This window comes from Hemicordylus capensis, chromosome 1 (genome assembly GCF_027244095.1).
Source record: "Hemicordylus capensis ecotype Gifberg chromosome 1, rHemCap1.1.pri, whole genome shotgun sequence".
Taxonomy (NCBI): domain Eukaryota; kingdom Metazoa; phylum Chordata; class Lepidosauria; order Squamata; family Cordylidae; genus Hemicordylus; species Hemicordylus capensis.
In genome coordinates this window covers 386424607-386444470 of record NC_069657.1, presented here as the reverse complement: position 1 = coordinate 386444470, position 19864 = coordinate 386424607, and the positions used below count along the sequence as shown (strand labels likewise).

The window sequence follows — 19864 nt, the reverse complement described above, 5'->3', positions numbered from 1 at the left end:
ACAGGATTGTTGTGAAGATAAAATGGGTTATGTATGGTATACATCCATACATACATAGGGTTGCAATGAATCAGTCAAGGCTGTAACCAAACTATGCCAGCAAATTTGGAGAACAACACAGTGGCCAACAGATTGGAAGAGGTCAGTCTACATACCCATACCAAAGAAAGGAGACTTAACAGATTGTGCAAACCATCGCACAATATCCTTAATTTCACATGCTAGCAAAATAATGCTCAGGATCATCCAACACAGATTAGAGCCCTATGTGGAAAGGGAAATGCCAGATGTTCAAGCTGGTTTCAGAAAAGGCCGAGGAACAAGTGAAATCATTGCTGATGCACGATGGATAATTGAGAAAGCCATAGAATACCAGAAAGAAGTCAATATGTGCTTTATTGACTACAGAAAAGCCTTTAATTGCATCGACCATATTAAGTTGTGGAATCTCCTTAGGAAAATGGGTGTCCAAGAACATCTCATTGTTCTCATGAGAAACCTATACACAGGACAGGAAGCCACATCCAGACGGAACATGGTGAAACAGACTGGTTCCAGAACAGCAAAGTAGTAAGACAAGGCTGTATACTTTCTCTTTATTTATTCAACTTATATGCTGAACATATACTGAGAGAAGCAGGATTGGAAGAAGATAAACCTGGTTTTAAAGTTGGAGGAAGAAACATCAATAACCTGCACTACGCTGATGACACCACTCTGAGAATGCGGATGATCTGCAAGCTCTAGTAATGAAAGGCAAGGAGCGCAGTCTAAAATGGGACTACAATTAAATGTCAAGAAGACTAAACTAATGACAATGGGTACAGCAACCAGCCTCAGAATTTACAATGAAGACATTGAAGTGGTGGGTAGCTTCTGCCTTTTAGGATCGACTATCAACACTAAAGGGTCAAGCAGTCAAGAAATATGTTGCAGACTAGAACTTGGTAGGGTTGCAATGAAGGCCTTGGAAAAGATATTTCGATGCCATGATGTGTCTACACCTACAAAGATCAGAATCGTTTGGACAATGGTTTTTCCCATGACACTCTATCGATGCGAAAGCTGGAGTTGGAAGAAGCAAGATAGAAAAAGCATTGACGCTTTTAAACTTTGGTGCTGGAGAAGACTTTGGAGGATACCATGGACAGCCAGGAAACCAAACAAATGAATCATAGAACAGATCAATCCAGAATTTTCACTCGAGGCACAAATGACCAGGCTCAAACTATCATACTTCGGACACATTATGCAAAGACCCAGCTCCTTTGAGAAGTCTATAATGCTGGGGAAAGTTGAAGGAAAGAGGACGACCAGCAGCAAGGTGGATGGAGTCAATGACAACAGCAATGAATGCACCACTGAGAGACCTTAAGGCCATGTTGACAGATCATCCTGGAGAGAATCTATCTATGTGTTCACAAAGAGATGACACTGACTTGACGGCACTTAATCAATCAATCAATGTACGGTATGTTTGTGTAGGGGGATGATACTTAACATCCGGGGGGGGGCCTCCAAAGGCCTTTTGGTCCAGGCTCCAAAATCACCTAGGTGCACCTCTAGGAATGTCATGCATTGAACAATTTGGTGCAGAGTTGTTTTGTACAGAGCAGGACATCATCTTCCTAGGTTCCTGGACGACTGCCAGAGTTGACAATCATCCCTCACGGTATAATAAGGTGAGTTCTCTTTTTGTTTATTAGTGTACACAGTCCACTGACTACTACAGAGGGGAGGTTCTTGGGTGGGTCTTATGAATGTCAACAATGTCTTCATTCGTTACAGGTAAGCAATCTGTTTATATGGATTGTGATCTATTGCCAGGAATCTGTTATCCCAAAACTGGCCTCTGCCGCAGAGCGTGGGTTGATGGGATAGTGCTTGATGAAGGAAAGCTCTGACAACCAAGCAACTGCTTTACAGATGTCTTTGAACGTTATTCCAGACAAATGTGCAGCAGAGGAAATATAAGAAAGCATGGAGTGTGCTTTTATGGATCTTGGAGGATCAACTTGCTGAATTTTGTAAGCTAGTAATATAAGTTCCACCAGCCAGTGGGACAAATGTTGTCTAGACACACAGTGTCCTTTTGATTTACCTTTGTAAGTAATGAAGAGGCAATTTGATAATCTAAAATCTTTTGAGCGGTCTAGGTAATATAGGAGGGACCGGTGAACACCAAAAAATGCATTGCCTTTTCCAGAGAGGAGGATGGGTCTCTGAAGAATGTAGGTAGAACCATGTCCTGATTTAAGTTAAAGTCAGTACCTTATCTGGGTAAAACCTTGTAAAGAGTGCGTCTACACTCAGTACTCACTCTTTGTGCTGTAGTGATCATTAATAAAAATGTGGTTTTCAATGTTATCAATTTGATAGGAGCAGTTTTCATGGGCTCAATGGGGGCCAGGGTCAGTGCAGAAAGGACAAAGCAGATGCTCCACTGTGCAGCTGGTTGCCTAATAGGTGGGTATAAGTTAGTAAGACCAGGAAACTCTAGCAGTTTGGGTGTGTAAATAAAGCTTTTCAGTCACAGACGGGATGCATTGCTGAGAGAGCTGAAAGGTGTACTTTTATAGAGACATTAGCCAAACCTTGGGTCTTCAGGGTGGTCAAGTAAATGAGAATCTCCCTGATAGAAGCTTGTTTTGGTTTGAAACCTTTCAATTTGGCATAGATTTTGAATCTTATCCATTTCCCAGCATAGTTTTGCCTCGTAGATGACTTACACTGACTAATATTTCTAAAAGTCAATTGTACACACTGTGAGATGCAGAGTGGCCACCTCTGGGTGCCACCTCTGGCCCTGGTTGCATGATAGAAGGTCTAGATTTTACCGCTGTTGCTCAGACGTGCAACTCAGGCTGTCTGCCCTCTTTATATGTATTGCTATTGGATACACTTGATTGTGAATGCCCCAATGCCACATTTGAAGGCTTAGAGCACATAGGGACTTGGACACAGTGCCCCCTTGCCTGTTGATATATGCAATCACAGTCATGTTGTTGAGTTGTATTTTAATTACTTGACCCCTTAAGTTGAGGCAGAAAAGCCTTCATTCCTAGAAAGACGGCTATAAGCTGTAAGAAGTTTATGTGAAATTGTTGTTGGTGGCCTGACCAGCAACCCTGAACTTGATGGCCATTGTCATTAAGGGGCATATCAGTTGGATGTACCTCCCAACTGGTCAGAGACAAATCCGTGGTGCTCCACACAGACGGCATCATTGTCTGGAAAGGCACGCCACGAAGAAGATAGTCCGGAATTGTCCACCACTTTAGCGATCTTAGTATAGCCACAGGTATAGTTAGACATAATTGTTGACTGTCCACATTTGGGCGGAACACTGAAAGGAAACAGCTCCTCATTTTCAAGCATGCGTATCTTTACTGTTTTTTTGCCGAAAGCATGAGTCCCAGAAGACTTTGAATCTGACAAGCACACTGGGTTGGCTGAGCACTGAAAGTCATCACCAGCTCCTTGATGAAGTGGAACTGTTCTTGTGGTAACTACAAATACAGTTGTGGTAACTGTATGCCCTCTCTGTTTCTGTATTCATTAAGCCCCTATGTAAAATATGCTTTGCACCAGATCCAGGTGCAATTTCTTCCAGTTTACTTGTATCCCTAAATCCTGGAGAAGTGATAATACATACAACATCAGAGACAGCAACTCGTTTTCTTCTTTGGACACCAGTAGCCAGTCATCTACATATAGAAATATGGTAATGCCCCTTGTCCTCAGATGTGCTACAATCACTGCCAGGAATTTTATGAATGCTCATGGGGTGGTGGAAAGTCTAAAGGGCAATACTTTGAACTAGTATACTGCATCACCCACACTGAAGCACAGATAATTCCTGTGTTCCTCCCTGATGCCTATGTAAAAATAAGCATCCTTTAAATTCAGCATTGCAAGCCACTGTGCCTGGTACAGAAGTGGTAGTATGTCTTGCAGCGCTATCATATGGAACTTTTTTATATAGTTAAACTTGTTCAGGTGACGCAAATCCATAATGGGATTAATCCCTCCATCTCTCTTAGGGATTTGAAAATAACGGGAACAGAACCCTTCTCGTCTCCTCATCCACAGTACAGGGATACAGCTACCTTTGCCAACAGCTCTGTCACCTCTGTCACGCTTAAGCCAACCGAACACTGGTGAAAACTGGTAGTCTTGAAGTCTATGCCATACACCACAAACTTGAGGACTCAACGGTGTGATGTTATGTGGTGCCATGCAGGGGCATAGTTTGCCAGACTGGTGGTATTGGCATTTGGTGTTGTTAATCATGGTGCTGCTATGTTGGAAGTTTCAGCAACTTGACTTGTCATTGAGATGGAACTGGGATTGGTCTGTTGGATCTCCAATTGGGAATGGACAGAGGAAGTGTGACTCTGTTTGGCCTTTTGGATCTCTCGGCGGCTTTCGATACTATCGACCATAGTATCCTTCTGGAACGTCTGAGTGTTGGGGGTGGGAGGCACTGCTTTGCAGTGGTTCCGCTCCTACCTTTCTGGCAGATTCCAGATGGTGTCGCTTGGAGACTGCTGCTCTTCAAAATCTCAGCTTTTATATGGGGTCCCTCAGGGCTCCATACTGTCTCCAATGCTTTTTAATATCTACATGAAACCATTGGGAGAGATCATCCGGAGATTTGGTGCTGGGTGTTATCAGTATGCTGATGACACCCAAATCTATTTCTCCATGTCAACATCATCAGGAGAAGGCATATCCTCCCTGAATGCCTGCTTGGAAGCAGTAATGGAATGGATGAGGGATAACAAACTGACATTGAATCCAGACAAGACAGAGGTACTTATTGTGCGCAGTCGTCACTTGGGAAGCGATATTGATCTACCTGTTCTAGATGGGGTCACACTTCCTCAGAAGGAACAGGTACGCAGTCTGGGAGTGCTTCTGAATCCACACCTCTCCCTGGTTTCCCAGGTTGAGGCAGTGGCCAGAAGCGCCTTCTATCAGCTTCAGTTGATACGCCAGCTGCGTCCGTTTCTTGAAGTTCATGATCTCAAAACAGTAGTACACTTGCTAGTAACCTCCAGACTTGATTACTGCAATGCGCTCTATGTGGGGCTGCCTTTGTACGTAGTCCGGAAACTACAATTAGTAAAAAATGTGGCAGCCAGGTTGGTCTCCGGGTCATCTCGAAGAGACCATATTACTCCTATATTACAGGAGTTGCACTGGCTGCCGATAGGTTTCCGGGCAAAATACAAAGTGCTGGTTATAACCTATAAAGCCCTAAACAGCTTAGGCCCACGGTACTTAAGAGAGCGTCTTCTTCTGCATGATCCCCATCGTCCACTACGTTCATCAGGGAAGGCTCGTCTGTGGCTACCTTCATGTCATTTGGTGGCCACCCAGAGACGGGCCTTCTCTGTTGTCGCCCCAAGACTTTGGAACGCACTTCCCGTGGGAATAAGAGTATCCCCATCTCTAGTGGCTTTTAAAAGGGATCTAAAGACTTATCTTTTTACCCAAGCTTTTTAGCTTTTTAACTTTTAACTTTTTAGCTTTTTAGCTTTTAATTTTTAAACTTTTGATTGTTTACTATTTGTTTTAAATTGTTTTTAGTATTGTTTGTTGTGAACCGCCCTGAGACCTTGGGTTAGGGCGGTATTAAAATGTGTTAAATAAGTAAGTAAGTAAGTAAGTAAATAGATGGTGGACATTCCAAAACTTCAAAGATGCTGTTTCTAGGCCTCAGATTGTTTGTTACGTTGGGCCCAGTTACCCTTGTTCTTGTTTGTATAGGGATGTTTCACACTTTCTGAAATCCCTATGATCTTGTTGCTTATGATTTGATTTTGGTTTTGAGAAGGCCCTATATAGAGAGGAATATGTAGATGGTGCCATGAAAGATTTTACCGTTAATTTTGATTTGTTTCCCCATTGTGGCATCTGTTTCTCCACTAAAGAACCCCTTCCCATTAAGGGGTTCTATTCTATTTTCTTTTTCATTTCTGCCTGTAAGGAAGCAGAACAGAGCCAGGCATGTCTTCTGAAAGATATGGCTGTGGTAATTGATCTGGACTCCGTCTCTGCCAAATGTTTGGCCACACTCAATTGTTGGCGTGTAAGAGCAGTGGACTTTGACATTGTTTCTTTAAAACGTTTCTTAATGTACTTTGGGGACAATGCATCCATATCTTGCTGTAGCGCTTCCCACAGGGAATGATTATATTTAGCCATACAGGTGGGATAATTTTCAATTTGTACAGATAGGCATGCCATTGAATAAACCTTTCTACCCATGACATCCAACTTTCTGCTTCCTCTGTCCTATCAGGTATAGTGTTGCATTTACCAGAGTCTTGACCAGTACTGCATGTGTTACTGCTGATGTTAAAGAAAAAGGCGACTAGACTTTGGAAAGTCTAGTTTGCTATGTTTTCCAAAGTTTATAGTCTTGATAAATTGTAAGGCAATTCTTGAGAAGACTGCTCTAAAACTGTAGTAGAGACCCATGAAGTAGTTGCTTGTGCAAGGTGTGAAAACTCACAAGAGCACCAAGTCAAACTCGACAGCTGTGAAGCTGTCAAAGCAACGGGAAGGTGAGAATGTGTCTGAGAGACTGATAATAAAGGCCTCTGTGGAGATGTTGATGAAATGATTTGAACATCCGGGTCCTCAGTTGGTAATTCTGCATTCCAAGGTAGAAACCCTTTGAAAGTTGTCGTTGACAGAGTACTATTACTTGAGTCTAGAATGAAGAGGAGTGTCTGAACTGTTCTGGGTCCAATCCAGTTTTGATGCCCTTGAAGTCATCATTTTCTGCGTCAAAGTTGGGGGAAGGATCTCAGCATCAAGGTGTTACTTGTTTTGACGTCAAGAGTACAGGAGTGTTCATTGTTGAAGGAATCTCTCGATGCCAATCCACTGATGGAGTTGGTGATGGTTTGGATATTGGTGCTGGCGAGATTGGAGATTGGAGACAAGACAGCAATGCCAAAGGTTGATGCCAAGTAAACAGCGTCAGTGGGCATGGTGTCGAGGTTGTCGAGGCCAATGGCTTCGGTTTCGTGTGTACAGATGCCGATTCATCATCTAATGCTGTAGATATATTTGATGTCGAGGCTGATCGAGACTTTTCAGGCTAATGGTAGTGCAGACAGCAGCCCTGATGGCGAGGGGGTTTTGTCCTCCATCTGATCCAGACTTTTATACCTCTTTGGTGCTGGAGCTGAAGAACTACCCTCCAAAGAATGGCATTTCTCTTTCGCCTTCTTGTCTACAAAAGAAGAGCCTCTCAGTGGTTTGGGGGGCTTAAAAGTCTGAGGATCATTAGTGGATTGATAATGATAATTGATAATTACCATCTTAACAAGTTAGTCCACTTTCACTTCAAATGTTCACGCACCTGCCATCATTTCCCAACCTCTCCCTGACGTCCCAGGTTGAAGTGCTCTTTATCAGCTTCAGCTAATAAATAATAATAATAATAATATACAGAAATAACAGAACAAAGGCTAGCAGACCAGAGAAGATTCATAATAAGAAATAAAGTATTCACAGAAGTTGAGCTGGAAGAACTGCAAAGAGCAACACAGGCTCAAGATATGGAAGAAGAATTACCACCAACTGAAGCAGTTGCTCAGGTGCAGAAGGAGGAGGTGTTGGAAATAGAGGATACCACCGTTGCTTAACTGTTTCAAAATCAAAACCAGGCAACCTCCCCTTTGCCTTCACCTCAAAAACCTGAATGCCGTTTAACAGAAAAGCAACAAGAACTAAAGCAAAAAATCTGAGCACATGAACCAAACAACCACCAGGGTTCGACTTCCCGCTCTAAAAACAGTTACCAAAAAACAACTTGCTCAGGTATTAAAAGATGTCAATGCTGCACTTGCAGAAATAACAACCAATAATTTGCAAGAAACAAACCAACTAATGTACAGTGCAGCAACAATAACAACACAAGAGCTCAGATATAAGATCAGTGGACCTGTAAAAAAAGAAAGCAGTACATCACCTAAATGGAAGATTCGATTAGAAAATAAAATCTCCAGGCTTAGATCAGATGCTAGTAAATTGAAAGATATAAAAGACAAGAAGCTGAGGAATGAAAACACCAAACAGTATCTGATCCAAAAATACCACCTAGATTCAAGGAAAATTAGAGAAGTCCTGGAAATAATAAAGCAGCAAATAACAGCAGTGTCAAAGAAGATTAGCAGATATGAAGCCAGAATTACACAACACAGGCAGAATCTCCAATTCCAGTCGAATCAGAGACGTTTCTACCAAAGCATAGAAGGAGAAACTGCAAGAAACCTAGAAACACCAAATCAAGAAGAAACAGTGCAATTCTGGCGGGAATTAAGGGACCATCCAATAGATTATAATAAAAAAGCAGGCTGGATGAAAGAGGTCAAAAAATGTAACCAACTAATGCAAGATCTAATAATAACACCAGAATTAATAAGTGAAAGAGCAAAGAAAATTAAAAATTAGACTGCGCCAGGCGATGATGAACTGCATGGCTTTTGGCTTAAACACCTAACAAGCCTTCATAAACAACTATCAAAACAGTTCAATCACATTATGAAAGGCGGTGATATTGAACAATGGCTAACAACTGGGAAAACTCATCTCATCATGAAAGACCCAGCAAAAGGTGCAGTTCGAAGTAATTATAGACCGATCACCTGCCTGCCAACCATGTTCAAATTATTAACTGGAATAATAGCAGATGAAGTGATGCAACACTTATTAACTAAAAAACAGCTTCCAGTTGAACAGAAAAGAAATTGCCCGAACACCAGAGGCACAAAAGACCAGCTGCTGATTGACAAAATGATTTTAGAAAACTGCAAGAGAAGAAAAACCAATCTAAGTGTTGCATGGATTGACTACAAGAAAGCCTTCGATTCATTGCCTCACACATGGATACTAAAATGTTTAGAAACAACTGGTCTCAGCAAAAACATTCAGCTATTTATTAAAAAAGCAATGAGCATGTGGAGTACACAGTTAACAATCAATGGCGAGGCACTTGGACAGGTTAGCATTAGAAAAGGCATTTTCCAAGGGGACTCACTATCCCCTCTATTGTTTGTAATCGCCATGACCCCACTTTCACAAATACTAAACAAAACAAGCCTTGGATATCAAACATCTAAAACATCCAGTAAAATCAACCATCTGCTGTACATGGACGATCTGAAGTTGTATGGAAAGTCCTAGTCAGAAATCGAATCACTGCTAAACACTGTCCGTATATTCAGTAGCGATATAGCAATGGAGTTTGGACTAGACAAGTGTGCTGCATTACTTGGGCATTCTCCAGGCTGATAACATCGCACACACTGAAGTTAAAAGAAAAATTGGAAGTGAATACATCAGGAGAGTCAGAAAAATCCTCAAGTCTAAACTCAATGGCGGGAACACCATACAAGCCATAAACACCTGGGCTATACCTGTTATTAGATACACTGCAGGAATAATAGACTGGACCCAGGCAGAGCTAGAGACGCTAGATCGTAAGACCAGGAAAATCATGACCATCAATCATGCTCTGCACCGCCGCAGTGATGTCGATAGGCTCTACCTCCCTCGCAGCTCAGGTGGAAGAGGAATGCTGCAAGTCCATCAAACAGTAGAGGAGGAGAAAAGAGGCCTGAAGAATATATAAGGGACAGTGAAGAAGATGCACTTCAAATGGTCAAGAATGCGAAACTATTCAACACCAATGAAACAAAACATGCCTACAAGAAAGAACAAGTCAAGAACCGAGCAGAAAAATGGAGAAATAAGCCCCTGCATGGTCAATATTTACACAATATAAGTGGAAAATCAGACATCACCAAGACCTGGCAATGGCTTAAGAATGGCAACTTGAAGAAAGAAACAGAGGGTTTAATACTGGCTGCACAAGAACAAGCACTAAGAACAAATGCAATAAGAGCAAAAGTAGAAAAATCCACAACAAACAGCAAGTGCCACCTTTGTAAAGAAGCAGATGAAACAGTGGACCACCTAATCAGCTGTTGTAAGAAGATCGCACAGACTGGCTACAAACAAAGGCATGACAAGGTAGCAGGGATGATACACTGGAACATCTGCATAAAATACAAGCTACCTGTAGCCAAACATTGGTGGGACCATAAAATTGAAAAAGTTGAAGAAAATGAAGATGTAAAAATATTATGGGACTTCCGACTACAAACAGACAAACATCTGCCACACAATACACCAGATATCACTGTAGTCGAGAAGAAAGAAAAACAAGTCAAAATAACCGACATAGCAATACCACGGGATAGCAGAATAGAAGAAAAAGAAATAGAAAAAATCACCAAATACAAAGATCTACAAATTGAAATTGAAAGACTGTGGCAGAAGAAGACCCAAATAATCCCAGTGGTCATTGGCGCCCTGGGTGCCGTTCCAAAAGACCTTGAAGAGCACCTCAACACCATAGGGGCCACAGAAATCACCATCAGCCAATTACAAAAAGCAGCTTTACTGGGAACAGCCTATATTCTGCGACGATATCTATAACCATTGATAATAAAATTCTGGCATCCCAGGTCCTTGGGAAGGACTCGATGTCTGGATAAAACAAACCAGTCAATAACACTTGTCTGACTGTGTAAACAAGAAATAATAATAATACACTTCGGCTAATAATATCAGAAAGCCTCCTGTATTTCCCGTTCTTTATAGACCATTTTTAATGTGCAGAACGTTTTACAAATCTTCTTAGGAAGAGAATTCTGAAAGACATCATATGTGTAAAACTCTATATGCCATTTTCTAGAATGAGTTTTTCTTTTCTCATATTTTTTGGCATGCCAAGGTTCTCTTTAGTAGAGAAGCTGCCGTATACTGAGTCAGACCATTGGTCTACCTAGCTCAGTATTTTCTACACAGACTGGCAGCAGCTTTTCCAAGGTTGCAGGCAGGAATCCATCTCAACCCTATCTTGGAGAAGCCAGAGAGGGAACTTGAAACCTTCTGCTCTTCACAGAGCAACTCCATCCCACAAGCGGAATATCTTACAATGCTCACATGTGGTCTCCCATTCAAATGCAACCAGGGCAGACCCTGCTTAACTAGAGTAACAAGTCATGTTTGCTACCACAAGACCAGCTCTCCACCTCCTTTGCCATGAGCAAATAAAACACTATTGTATTCTGGTGTGCATTGCACCCACATATCGAGAACATCAGATCCTTTGCTTTTGACCTCTCTCCTTCTTCCAGCTTTATCTATGTTGCATACATTTGCACAGATTTATGCTGCTGAAGTAAAGCCAGACAGCTTAAAATGAAGAGCTTATATCTCTAATAAATACATGTAACTTTTCACACTAGCCTATTAATGTCTTGTTAAATTTCTACATGATTCACTAAGTGTGACAGTATAAATGTTGCTTCAACAGAACCTTTGCCTACAGGCATATAATTATTTGTTCACTTACAAAAGAATAAAGAAAGGCAATAATGCTTACAGAGGGTGATATTCTCCTCCTCCTCGAAGGGGACATTTCACTCTCTTTTGTTTCTTGTTGTCGTAATAAGGCTTTAAGTTGATTAACTATCGGAAAATGATAAGAAACCATATAGTTGATTATATATATAAAAGAATGGTAAGAAACCATACAGTTAATTAAATACAGAAGAATGGTAAGAAATATCTTAAATAGCACAATCATTACACATTGAAACAAAGCCAGAAACTGAAACTTAGAAACCTGCATGGCTGTGCTGTAGTTCCTGCCAAGCTCTATCTTCACTCTCATCATGGCAGTTATTAGGAAATAACTGGTCAAATGTTGCTGCCCCATCTCCCATTGTCAGGTCTTTTTCACCCAAGGCATATTTCAGTTGATCAATGCTTTTACTGGCACGGTCTGTGAACAAGAACAATGTTTTGTTTAGGACACCATGCACAGAAGTTTGTTTCTTCACACCTGAACAAGCAAACATAGGTTCATCATCAAAAGTCTCCTGTCTATGGAACCAAGCAACAGGGGAATTCATGAACACAGATTCTTGGCTAGTTCTAACCACTCCTGAAGGCTGAACACAGGGCATAAAACAACCTATTACCACCATTACCTCCTAGCTAGTACAGATAGCTATAAAGAGGCAACAGCTCTCTGCCATGCAGCATAGGTTTTTTCCCCCAGGGAGTGCTGCTTTTATATTGAGTCTGTCCATCTTTAAGACATAGTAGTAGCTACCAAAATAACTGGGCAGGAGTTAGGACTATTGTGTTGTTTCCCAGTGATTACTGCTACTTGTACTCACTGTGGAAAAGAGACTAACTACAGCCAGCAGCTCCACTTCGATCTGCACCCTAGCAGCAGTGAAGCCTCACTCCCTTAAATCTGTCATCAGGGGTAAAGTAAAGTGTGCCATCGAGTCAGTGTCGAGTCGACTCCTGGCAACCACAGAGCTCTGTGGTTGTCTTTGGTAGAATACAGGTGGGGTTTACCATTGCCTTCTCCTGCGCAGTATGAGATGATGCCTTTCAGCATCTTCCTATATCACTGCTGCAACCTTTGGCTTGATAGTCAAGTCATTTATCCGCTGCACCATTAGGTGGCTCATCATCAGGTAGTCTAAGATATTTTGCTAACTGAGATGAATGTCAATATGAAGGACCCTACCCTCTATATCTGCAGGTAGATACTCATACCATGCTACCAATGCAATAATGGCAGCACACAGGCACTCTCAGACAATGCCACAAAGTTAGCAGATGCATTCCAAGGCTGGCTTTGAGCTAGTCATTATTTTCTCAGCCTACCTTACAGAGCTGTTGCCAAGGGGAAATTCAGATAACTTCACATGTCTTTTATGTATTTATTTTACCCCACTTTTCAAGTGCAAATGACTCACAATAGGATTTTTAAAAATCCCTGGCTGACATGATGAGGAAAGTTACTTAGAAAAGCTTCACTGAAATTAAAAAGCTGAAACTAAAAACACTGCTTAACTCCAGGCTTTACAATTCCCAGGCACCAAGGGATACATGGCACCTAGAAATTTAACCATGGCCCTTATACTAGGATATTCAGAGCCAGGTAGCCATATTTCTGTTCTAAGGATGTTACTTGTAAGAAAGATAAAGAGAAGGAACCTTTCACCCTCCTCTTTCACAATGTTTGTCACAAAGACCAGTAATTTTAGGAACATAGGAAGCTGCCATATACCTAGTCAGACCATAGATCCATCTAGCTCAGTATTGTCTTCACAAACTGGCAGTGGCTTCACCAAGGTTACAGGCAGGAATCTCTCTCAGCCCTATCTTGGCGATCCCCTAAGGGATCTTACAGTGCTTATACATCAAGTTTCCCATTCATATGCAATCAGGGAAGACCCTGCTTAGCTAAGGGGACAACTCATGCTTGCTTCCACAAAACCAGCTCTCCTCTAATTTTATAAATTGTCCATTGTCTGGCTCCTAGATTTGGGGGCTGGATTCTAGATCCAAAGAGAATTTGCCAAGGCTTGGCCTAACTTGTCCTTTTTAATTGCAGTGGGACAACTTGCAGAAATTTTCTTCAACATGTCAGTCATTGATTTTAAAAACTGTATATCCAGCTTTACCTTATTTAAAACAAACAAACATACATTTAAAGCAGCTTATGAAATCATTTAAAAACAACCAAAAGATAATGCAGCAATATAAAATCAGCAATTGAAAACAAAACCAAGAATTGAGGCAAAGCAATGTTGTCAATCCCGGAAATAACTAGAGCATGAATGACCATGGTGAGGTCCAATTTCTTCAAGAAGGGGTGCAGATGGCATACAAGCTGAAGCTGGTAAAAAGTGCTCTGTGACACCATTGTCACCAGAACCTTACTGATGGATCAAGGTAAGAACTTGATTCTTCAAGGGGAGCATAACCCCATCTTGAACAGGAGATATACCTAATCCCAAATCAAAGGATCCAACATCTAACAGTACTTCCATGTTGCCTGGATTATGTTTCAGTTATTCTTATTCAACCAGTTATTCACAAGTGTCAAGCACTGGGTTCAAGGTTCTCACTGCGTCCCTGATGTAAATTAGGAACAGTGCTGCATGTCATCAACATATTGAGGACTCCTTAGTCCGTTTGTGACAGAGACGCTTTTTTCCCCCCCTATGTAAACCACATTGAGAATTTTGTGTATGTATATATAACACTTTACTTGTGGTAAACTCTTGCAGCATGTTGCATTTGAACAATGCTTAGAATTTCTACTAATTCACTTTTTTATCTTAATCAATCTGGTTTTCGTCCATTCTACTCTAATCAAATAGCCTTAGTGTTTATTACTGACTTTCTCTATTTCCAATTCTCTTTTGTTGGATCTTGCCTCTGCTTTTGATACCAATGAAATTATTTTATTTATTTATTTATTTAACTTATTTTTATACTGCCCAAAATGCAAGTTCTCTGGGCAGTTTACAAAACAATAAAAACAACCAATAAAAAGATTGACACATCTTTTGATTGACACATTTCAACAATTAAAACTTAAAAAGTTAAAACTATTAAAACACAATTAAAACAATATCTAATTAAAAGCCTGGGAGAACAGATGCATCTTGACTGCCCTTTAAGAAGTTGTAAGAGATGGGGTGTGTTCCAAAGCCTCAGGGCAGCAATGGAGAAGGCCCGTCCCTGAGTAGCCATCAGATGAGCCGGTGGAAAGTGCAGACGGACCTCTCCAGATGATCTCAATGGGCGGTGTGGTTCATAGCAAAGAAGATGTTATCTTATAGGGATGTGCATGGTCCGGAGCAGTCTGGACCAGCACCGAAGGGGGGCCTTTCTTTTAGGGCGGGAGGGCTTGCTTACCCCTCCCACCTCTTTGCCCCCGCCAGAGGCTGTATTGTACCTCGTAAATGGGGCGCTGGAAACCAGCCGCCCCCGCCGCCCCCCCCCCCCCGCGAGCGGATTAGGGCCAAAAATTAGTAAAGTACTGCCGCCGTCCCGCCCTCCCCCCCAGCCCCCCGCCCTGAGTGCTCACCGCATTGTTTCCAAAAAAAGAGAGGAGCTCGCGAACAGAGCTCCTCTCTCGGCAAAGTCTGTGGCCCAACTGGGGCCTGGGGCGCGTGCGTGATACGACGTCTAAAGGAACTTCCGCCAGAGGCCCGGTCTACCCGGCCTCGTCCCGCCGGGAAGACCGGGCCTCCAGCGGAAGTTCCTTTAGACATCTTATCGCGCGCGCGCGCGCGTGCCCCAGGCCCCAGACTTTGCCAAGAGAGGAGCTCTCTTCGCGAGCTCCTCTCTTTTTTTGGAAATAAAGCGGTGAGCACTTGGGGGGGCGGGAGGGAGGGACGGTGGGACAGCGGCAGTACTTTACTAATTTTTGGCCCTAATCCGCTCGCAGGGGGGGGCGGCGGGTTTCCAGCACCCCATTTACGAGGTACAATACAGCCTCTGGCGGGGGCAAAGAGGCAGGAGGGGTAAGCAAGCCCTCCCGCCCTTAAAGGAAGATCCCCCCACCCGGACCCGGACCGGCCAGGTCCGAACCAGTCCGGCAGTTCGGAGGCCTTTAGAATGGCCTCCAGACCGGTTCGGACACACCCCTATTATCTTAAATACCCAGGGCCCAAGCTGTTTAGGGCTTTATAGGTTATAACCAAAACCTTGTACTTTGCCCAGAAAATTATCAGCAGCCAGTGTAGATGTTTTAAAATAGGAGTGATATGTTCTCTCCGAGATGACCCAGAAACCAACCTGGCTGCCGCATTCTGGACTAACTGCAGTTTCTGGACTACATACAAAGGCAGCCCCACATAGAGCGCATTGCAGTAGTCAAGTCTGGAGGTGACCAGCAGATGTACTACTGTTCGGAGGTCATTTATCTCAAGAAATGGATGCAGCTGGAGTATCAGCCAAAGCTGATAAAAGGCAGCTCTGGCCACTGCCTCAACCTGGGACGCCAGGGAGAGTTTTGTGTCCAGAAGCACCCCCAGACTGCGTACCTGTTCCTTCTGGGGAAGTGTGACCCTATTCAGAACAGGCAGATGAAAATCATCTCCCAAGTTCTGACCCCGCACAATAAGTACCTCCGTCTTATCTGGATTAAGTCTCAGTTTGTTACCTCTCGTCCAACCCATCACTACCTCCAGGCAGGCATTTAGGGAGGTTTGTGTTCTCCTGATGATGTTGGCATGGAGAAATAGATTTGGGTGTCATCAGCATACTGATAGCCCCCTGCACCAAATCTCCTGATGATCTCTCCCAGCGGTTTCATGTAGATGTTAAACAACATCGGAGACAATACGGAGTCCTGAGGGACACCATACCGAAGTTCAGTTTTTGAAGAACAACAGTCCCCTGGAGACACCATCTGGAATCTGCTCGAGAGGTAAGAGTGGAACCACTGCAAAGCAGTGCCTTCCACCCCCAACCCACTCAGACGCTCCAGAAGTACACTATGGTCGATAGTATCGAAAGCCACCGAGAGGTCCAAAAGGACCAACAGAATCACACTTCCTCTGTCAATTCCCAATTGGAGATCATCCATCAGGCCGACCAAGGCAGTCTCCACCCCATAGCCCACCCGAAAGCCAATCTGAAACGGGTCTAGATAATCAGTTTCATCCAAGACTGCCTGGAGTTGGGAGGCCACCACCCTCTCAATTAGATGACTTCTCTCTTTCTTAACCTAGATTTCTTCAAGAATGAGTTCCTTTATTTTTCATCCCTCCACTTCCTCGGTTATTTCTGGTATTACAGTTTCCCCTATTAGATGCTAGGAATTTGGATTTGATTTTTTAATATTCTCAAAACACTGTAGTTAGTTTCAGGCTCTTTCTAAATCTACTTGTCAATATTTCTAAAATTCATTCCTTTATTTCTGAAAATGCTAAGACTCTTGTTCACTCTCTAATTCTCTCTAGGTTTGATTATTTTAACACTCTTTTTGCTGATCATCCTTTATCCTATCTAAAACCACTAATATCTATACTTTATTCCACAGCTTGTCCCATTTTCTTCCCCAAAATGTGATCATGCTTCTCTTTTCCCCCTAAATTTCCCTTACTGTGTCCAAATTAGAGTTCTACTACTTACTTATGAATGCTTATGCTCTATCACTCATTTTATCTTCTTCTCTAATTTCTCTTTTGTCAAGACATATCACTGTGAGGTGTTGTGTGTGTATTGCTTTAAGTAATAAGTGCAAATCACTGTATTTGCAGTAAGTGGTGACTGGCAACATGTGAGGCCAAGTAACAGGTGTTGAGTACTGACCTGACGTGATTGGCCAAAGCCAGCATAAGAACGAGGCTCAAGGAAGAGCTAACTGTCCACAGTGGTAAAGGCTGCACCACTGTGGTCCACCCGGCTGCTATGTCTATGCTATATCCTGGTGCCTAATGTATATGTATACTGGTGCCTAATGTATATGTATACTGGTGCCTAATGTATATGTATACTCCTCCCAGAATTCTACATTATTTAAGCCTTGGCTAACAGCATATTTTACTGTATCAAACCAGCTCTGGGGTCAAATACAGCCCAAGAGAGACATGAAAATACTGGAATGCAATAAAGCATGAAACCATTTGCAAGTTACCCCCCCCCCCCCAATCAAATCTTTGAGAAATTTTATTTTTCAGTAAAACTAAGTGTTATATATTGTTTATATATCTACAAGAACAATGTGTGGGGTCTCATTGATCTCAGTTTATAAAACAAAACACCACATTGCGCTATTAACATATATAACAGGTACATAAATATAACCATGCAATAATCGTGAGTTGCGAATTACTTGTAACAAAAACAGTACATTGTACAGAACTTGCAATCATAGCACATACTACAGTAGGGTTAAGTAACAACAATAAGTTGCGGCTGGGGATGATAGGAGTTGTAGTTCAATAACAGCTAGTGTGCCAAACGTTGCCTACCTCTGTACCACAGTTTCTTCCACATAATACTGTTTGGCCATTTTTCTTCCTTCTTTTTTGTTACTCCCTCTCTCCCTGCTTTTGTTTCTTCCCTCTCATTTGTTACTCAAATAAAAGCAGCAACAATATGACTAGATTTCTAACTGAACTTGCTATCCAAAAGCAAGAGGAAACAGCAAACTACAGTCAGTTATCCAACTAGCCTTTGCTTCCATCCACTACCTGTGTAGGCTGCATAGGTAACAGCACTCACCATATGCTCAGAGGCACATATTACTGAATTCTTCTTAAACATTAGGTCTGTGCATGCCAGTAAAATCAGAAAGGGGAGGTCGAAATTCCCACCCTCCACCACAAGGAGTCCAGTGACGGCAGGGCAAGTGCCAGCCTCTCTGTGTGTGCTCACCACCTTTATTACCAACGCTGTTGGAAGTGGGGGATGGAGCGGGGACAACGGTGGCCAGAGCAGGACAGGACCAAGGTTGGAGGATGGTAAAAGCTCTACAGGAGCATAGGGATGTGCATGAACTGTGCTTCGAAACGCAGTTTGAACACATTGTGGAAGCAGGGCCAAGGAGCCTTAAGAAAGAGGAGAGCAGGTCTTTACCTACTTTCTGCCAGCCCATGCAGCTTCGCATATCCCTAGAAGCCCCACATGGCGTCAGCACACATATGGCAACCACGCATGCACAGGCACCTATTTGCGTGGTCAGAAACACCAAGCTGATGCTGTGCAGGGCTTCTAGAGATGAACACTGCCCCAGAAGGAAGCTGGGTACCTGCTCTCCTCTTTCTTAAAGTTCCTGGGCCCCACTGCCAAAATGTGCTCGAACTGCGGTTCGTGCACATCCCTACAGGAGCACTGAGGCCTACCAGTTTTCCAGTTAAATGAAGCAAAACAGAAGCAGAGAGGCCTGTGTGGTTGAGCCTATTTTCCTATTTAGCTCAGAGACATGAGGTAAACCATTCAAATGTAATGGTTACCCTTTCAAGACATTTCTCCTTCTCTGGGGATTTTACCAGCCAGCTCTTTCAGAGGCCCTTCATAGCTGATTCCAGGGGTAAGGGTGTGCATGGAACTGGTTTTGCCGATTCAGTTCAAATCTAAACTGGATTCGAACTGACCCAGCCCATTCCAGATTGGGGTCTGACCGAACTGGGTCCGGTCCAGTCCAACCACCAAACCGGTTTGTGGGCTGGTTCGGGTATATACTTGTAAAGGGACAATCCCTAGCCTGACAGGTGCGGTGAAAGAAAAGGTAGATACCTGCTATATGTAGGTGGTGGCGGCTCCTCCAACCCCCCCACCTTCCCTTCAAGCCCCCCACCTCCTTCCAGGCTGGTGGTGACCCAGTCTGGGCCTCCACACATGCACAGAGCCCTTTTTCATTACCTTCATGCATTCATGGAAGCCATTTGCATCCACACACAATTTGCATGGTGACCAAAATGGCTTCTGGAGGTCACCCCAAGGTCATGAAAATAGCCAGGCTGCTTCCCGCCCAGGCTGATCTTCAGGAGGCCAGCAGGAGGTTTGGAGGAGCCCTGCCATCTCAGTCTCCACCTGCAAATAGCAAGTATGTACCTTTTCTTATACACACACACATACATCCTTAGGCTCAGAATTGCCCCTTTACTTGAAAAGTGGAATCCTCACCAGATTCCACTTTATAGGTATATACTCAAACTGGTTTGGACTTGTTCTTTTAGAACCAAGGCAGTTCAGTACAAACTCGGATTGGCACCCCCTTTTGGAGAGTCAGTCCGGTTCTAACTTGGACTGGCCAAACTAAGTTGGTTCAATTTGAACCACAGTTCAAATCAAACCAGCTCACACATCCCTAGGCAGAGGCTGTTTACTGCCCCTGTCTCTTCTCACTCACTGCCTTCCCTCTCCGCTTTTCTTCTCACGAACATTCCAACTCTACAAACTTGACCTTATAGGGCCCCCTTTTTTCTTAACTTGTAGA

At 43.0% G+C, this 19864-nt stretch overlaps 1 protein-coding gene across 12 annotated transcripts in view; it reads right to left on the bottom strand.

Moving 5' to 3' along the window:
• The window catches only part of SDCCAG8 (SHH signaling and ciliogenesis regulator SDCCAG8), a 231402-nt gene that overhangs the window by 204112 nt on the left and 7426 nt on the right, over nt 1-19864 (bottom strand). For all 12 annotated transcript variants that reach the window (XR_008317478.1, XM_053301744.1, XM_053301752.1 and 9 more), the window contains exons 2-3: nt 11720-11878; nt 11477-11562 (exon numbers count right to left, since the gene is read on the bottom strand). Coding sequence is in view for 11 of the 12 variants with exons in the window: in XM_053301752.1 (XP_053157727.1) it covers nt 11477-11562; nt 11720-11878 (245 nt within the window). In the remaining variant the exon portion in view is untranslated. The remainder of the gene's footprint in view (nt 1-11476; nt 11563-11719; nt 11879-19864) is intronic.